Source organism: Diabrotica virgifera, chromosome 6 (assembly GCF_917563875.1).
Source record: "Diabrotica virgifera virgifera chromosome 6, PGI_DIABVI_V3a".
Classification (NCBI taxonomy): domain Eukaryota; kingdom Metazoa; phylum Arthropoda; class Insecta; order Coleoptera; family Chrysomelidae; genus Diabrotica; species Diabrotica virgifera.
This window is the reverse complement of record NC_065448.1, coordinates 120426972-120432363: the sequence shown is the minus strand read 5'-3', so window position 1 is coordinate 120432363 and position 5392 is coordinate 120426972. Positions and strand designations below refer to the sequence as shown.

At 30.8% G+C, this 5392-nt stretch overlaps 1 protein-coding gene across 1 annotated transcript; it reads right to left on the bottom strand.

The window, feature by feature from the left end:
* Positions 1-1799: 1799 nt before the first annotated feature.
* LOC114329162 (mitochondrial pyruvate carrier 2-like) lies at positions 1800-2303 on the bottom strand. The gene has a single exon (XM_050652820.1). It carries the CDS (start codon positions 2301-2303, stop codon positions 1959-1961), a length of 345 nt encoding a protein of 114 aa, XP_050508777.1. The 3' UTR covers positions 1800-1958.
* Between the last annotated feature and the right edge of the window lie 3089 nt (positions 2304-5392).

The following is a 5392-nucleotide window of genomic DNA, read 5'->3' as shown; positions in this document are numbered from 1 at the left end:
TACAGGGTGTCTGCGTAACTTGGAACCATATGAGAAACTTTTTTAATATCAATTTTACGAAAAAAAGTCATTTCTTATAAAGTGCTCTGCATAGTCTAAAACCTAAGATGCAATAATCAGATATCAAATTTTGTCAACAGTATACGAGGTATGTCAAAAAATATGAATTTTGCTCAAGAGCAAACTACCTTTATATTTCAAAATATCAAAAAATTTTATTACGAAAGTTATTTGTAATTAAAAACCATCTTCAAATATGCAATAACAGCTTTCTACTTAAAAAAAATTCTGAAATTTTCCTAAATTACCGATTCCGAACATCATTTTTATTTATTAGACATGTAATAGCTCTTTTATTAATAATTTTAGGATAAAAAGTTATTCTTCATAAAAATCTGAACATGATCTAAACCTCACGATGCAACCATCAGTTATCCAGTTTGTTAATTTTATACGAGGTGTGTCAAATAATATTAATTTAGAAAGAATTCTATTTAGGAAAATTTCAGAATTTTTTTTAAGTAGAAGGCTATTATTGCATATTTGAATATAGTTTTTAATTACAAATAACTTTTCATAATAAAATTTTTTGATATTTTGAACTATAAAGGTAGTTTGCTCTTGAGCGAAATTCATATTTTTTGACATACCTCGTATACTGTTGACAAAATTTGATATCTGATGTTTGCATCTTAGGTTTTGGACTGTGCAGAGCACTTTATTAAAGAATGAGTTTTTTTCGTAAAATTGATATTAAAAAAGTTTCCCATATGGTTCCAAGTAACGCAGACACCCTGTATAATTGCTTCTGCGTAAAGAGTCTTCATTCTAGAATATTAAATAGAAACAATAAAACTATTATCGTAGGGAAGCAAAGTATGCTAAATCTGCCGTCACTCGAGCGTTATGGGGATAGGGACCTATTTTGTTGTGATTATTAGGTTCCTAAAAACAAAGCAGTTAAGTAATATTTTGCAGTTTAGTGGCGACTTTCCATTGTTGAATTAAATTTTCTATTTCTAACAATCGTTTTTTCCGATTATAGCGCCATCTATCCATAATTCGAAAAAATGTCTCGAATGAAAGTTGCTTATTTTTATATAAAGAATCCAAATCTGCAATAAAAATTTGGAGGTCCCATTTAAGATTTTAAAATAACCCCCCACTCCACCTCTGTGAGGTCATGTTTGGTACCATTCGATAGATTTTTCAAAAACGTTTTGAAAGTTTATTTTGCAGTTTTTCGATCTGATGTTCATTTTGCGAAATATCGCGGGGTTTGTATTTAAAATTTTAAATTTACCCCCACCCCTCTCCGTGGGGAGTCATATTTAGCACCATTCGATAGATTTTTGAAAAATATCAAAGAAGTATTTTTTAGTTTTGCGATCTGACGTTCATTTCGCAAAATATTCGCTTTTTTGTGAAACTTTTTGACTCACCCATTTCCTTACGCCCCGCTCAAATCGTCAGATTTTTGAAATATCCACCCTTTTGCATGTACTCTACTTACCTTATCTTAATGTGACAATTTCGAGTATTTTTAATCGAGTATTTTTAAGGTTAGATTTTTTTTTCGGGTCCCCCTTAACGAAATTCCCTGTGTTAAGAGGCAATATATGGTAGAGGTACATCTGCAGTGTACCAGGTTTCTCCCCATATGATAATCTGACGCGCTCGAGTAACTGCAAAAATCCCCGCTTGGACTCCCCTACCATTATGAAAGTATAGGTTTTAATCATAAAAAGTGACATACCGGAAATATCTAAATAACACTAAAACAAAAGGAATCATACAACTTTTCCTTGTACTGAAATATATGTATCTAAAGCTTTATTTAAATCAATGTACATATTATCATTTTACTTACGTAATGCATGTCGTTTTCATTTCCTTACCAAATAAAAAATAACTAAGAAATAGGTACATAATATGTACCTGAAACGATAATATTAAAGCTATTTATTGCTGTATTGATAATGTAACACTCTAATTAACTGAACACCTTGAGTAATAGCTATAAATGCATTAACACTAAGCAATGTATAGTTTTTAGGAATAATAACCATTGAATACCTCGACCAAATAAGTCCAGTAACGACCAAAGCCGTAATTTGAGAGGTACTCAGTAATTCTGCGGGACGTTGAAGGTCAGCAATTCCAGCTATCACCAAACCCCATTTGAATACTGGCGCCCAGAAAAATACCGTTTTTGGACCTGCTGGGTGCATCCATATTGGGTGGAATTTTGTAGGAACAATTTTATCTAAAGCGGCCATAGTGTTTTTGTATAGTGAAGACATTTCGTATAAATTTTCTTTGAAGTTTATATACAATATTAATGTATATTTTTATTAATTTATGACAACGTCAAATTTATATATTATAAAAAAATTGTTTTTCCTCTGTGTTTTCCTGTGGCCTGTTGCCATTTAGCAAACAGCTAACTGTTGATTACTAATTTTATTATATTCTAAATAAAATAAATGTAGATAAATAGACACGATATAATATATAACTAGTTAATGAAATGAGAAAACAAAACCTACAAAAAAACTTATTTCTATTTTTTCCATTTTGTTAAATTTTGTAAGATATATTTGTAATATTTTGATTTTTTAATTTTAATCAACTTATTCTAGGTACACCACTGGTAACAGTGGTAATGTCACTATGACGTCAAAGGTGCGTTTAAACGAGGTAAAAATAAAAAAAATCTGCTCACAGATATGTAGCCATGTAGCCATGTAGCCATGTAAACCGTAAACTATTCAGTGACCGTAATAGTTCAGAGAAATAAGGATTTTCTCAAAACACTGAAATATCCAGGTATGTAGCTGACTACTTTTTTAGTTATTGTAGACTTGTAGGAAGAAAACCTACTTGTTTTCTGTCTAGAGTTCGCGTCAGTTTTTTAATTATTAACAATTTACTGCAAAAACGCGATACTTTAGATATTTTGCACCCCATTAAAAAGATAAATAGTTGACAATAAATTACAAAATTTTATATTTTTCAACATTGAAAAAGTTTGAAAATGCCGATTTTTGAAAAAAGTCAATTTGTTGCTTCGTAAATTGCAAAATAAATGAAAATTGATATTTGTTAATAACTTTTACTAAATTTAACGGAGAACTTTATGGTTTCACCCAAAAGTTGGAAACTGAAGTACTTAACAAACCCCTTAAAATTTGAGACCGGTCCATTAATTAGTTTAAAAGTTATTCAATTTGTTTGTCCCAGAGAGAAGACAGAAAATGATAAAGATATAGCAATTCTGCGTATGCCAAATGAAAGTGGAAGAGTAATCATATTAAAATGTATTAAAAAAATAAAAAATACGAATGCCAAATTTTTTAAATTCTGTAATTTATATACAATTAGAAGTACTCTAAAAATATTGTCCGTAGAAAAAATATTTTTATACATTCGAATGAAATAAAAAATTTAGCCTAGGTTTATTTGGGCCAAAGTTAGCCATGTGTTTATTTAATTCACAAATTAAGGAATTAATTTGTTTATAATAATTAAGGAATTCCATTGATGCCATTTTAATTATTTTAGTGTCCTGTACATGGTCAATATCTTGCTTATTTCCCTGGACTATAACAACTGTACCTATTTGTTGAGCTCTTCAAATTTACTTTCCCAGGAGATATTTTTGCTATATCGTCGCCTTAATTGGAAAACCTTGTATATCCAATTTTGGACCAAAATGATATTTTTATTTCTGTGGATAGAAAACCTCGTCTTTCACCTAAAACAGCTGTCAAAATAAATATTTCTGCCTCGTACTGCCTTCTATTGAGAAAAAAAAGAACCACGTATATCAGTGAGCTCTCAATGTTTAGTAAGAAAACCACGCAGATACGTCATACTTGTACTCGTTGTTTTAAGTGAAGTTTTTATTGCTTCTTTTATCTTCTACTATTTTCTTGAAGAAAAACAATAAAATACAGGTAAATTCAATATTTTATACACCTTTTAATTATATTTAATGACAATATACCTTAGTTTGTAAGGGTTATGTTTACAGAAAACCTCTTAAAAAGGTTAGGTTTACTATAGTTGTTTAGAAAACCTCGTACATCAGATTTACGGGGTTTTCTGTCTATACTGTGGCACAGTGAATGCATGCCATTTTACATGTTTTATACGGATTTACGAGCTTTTCTTTTTTGACTGTTAGACCTACTATTTTAGTTTTTTGATTTAAAGTAATAAATTTGAACAAAGACTGATAATTTCAAAGACCATAATTTCACATTTTTATTACGTTAGGTTATTACATTATATTAACACAGCTCTATTATTTTATGCAGACATGAGTTGTCGGAGCAAACTTCTTGTGGATTTAGCCCTGAAAAAAAAGCAAAAAAGTTTGGAGATTAAAGACTGTAGTCAACCATCACCCCTACTTGTAACAACCCCTACTTTGAAAATGGTCCCATACAGTACGCCAGCAGTTCTTTCTCAGGGTGAGTTCATAGTATACTATAGCGTCATAATATAAATACATTAATGACTTTAATGCTAGTGAAAATACAACAGTAACAATGTTCCGTTATTTTCAGATTACTGTTCACATGATAATCCAAACACTTCGCAGAGAATGGAGTACGAACTTGTTCCGTGTGGCGCAGAAAATGAATTTATTTTAAAACCGGTTTCGAAACCTACAGAAGACATTTTAAATCGTAGTTCGGAACAATCAACAATCCTGGAGTTATCCAACTCATTGCCAGAATGGGATAAAATAACGCCGACTCTAGGAGCAATAGTTGAAGACATAATAAATTTGAATGATGAAGATAACTTACGAGGAGAAACTATTTTGGAAGAAATAGCTGCCGAAGAAAACTCAACTCATGAGACAATTGAATATTATTTTGAAAATTCGGAAACATGTATTCCTAATGAAACTTTAATTGAAATGAGTGAAGATCCTGAACAAGGACGCATACAAGAAATCACTGAAAATTACACGACTGATGCACAGCCAGGGCAGGATCTTAATAAAAATGGATGTGAGATAGTGAACAGCAGAGACGTTTTAGGCAAACGAAAAAGGAATAAAAAGCCTTATAAACAAATATGGAAGACAGAACATAGTAAAGAAAAAAGAATGAAGGGTGAAGAGTATTCTGGAAGGGGAAAAAATGAAGCTGGACAAATTATGTACGACATCAAAAGACCTAAAAGAGAGTTGAAGTCTCGTTGTTTATGTAAACCTAAAAACAAGTCAGTTTTTCAATGCCATAGAATTACGGAAAAAATTAGGAAAACGATTTTCATAGATTATTGGCTCTTAAATTGGGAAGAACGCCGCATTTTGATTAGGCAACTAGTTGACAACAGAAATGTATCACGTAGAAAAGTAGAGTCAGAAAAT

What these genes read in the sequence shown, in the direction of transcription:
- LOC114329162 (XM_050652820.1), bottom strand. Translation starts at nt 2,303, where the DNA reads ATGTCTTCACTATACAAAAACACTATGGCCGCTTTAGATAAAATTGTT.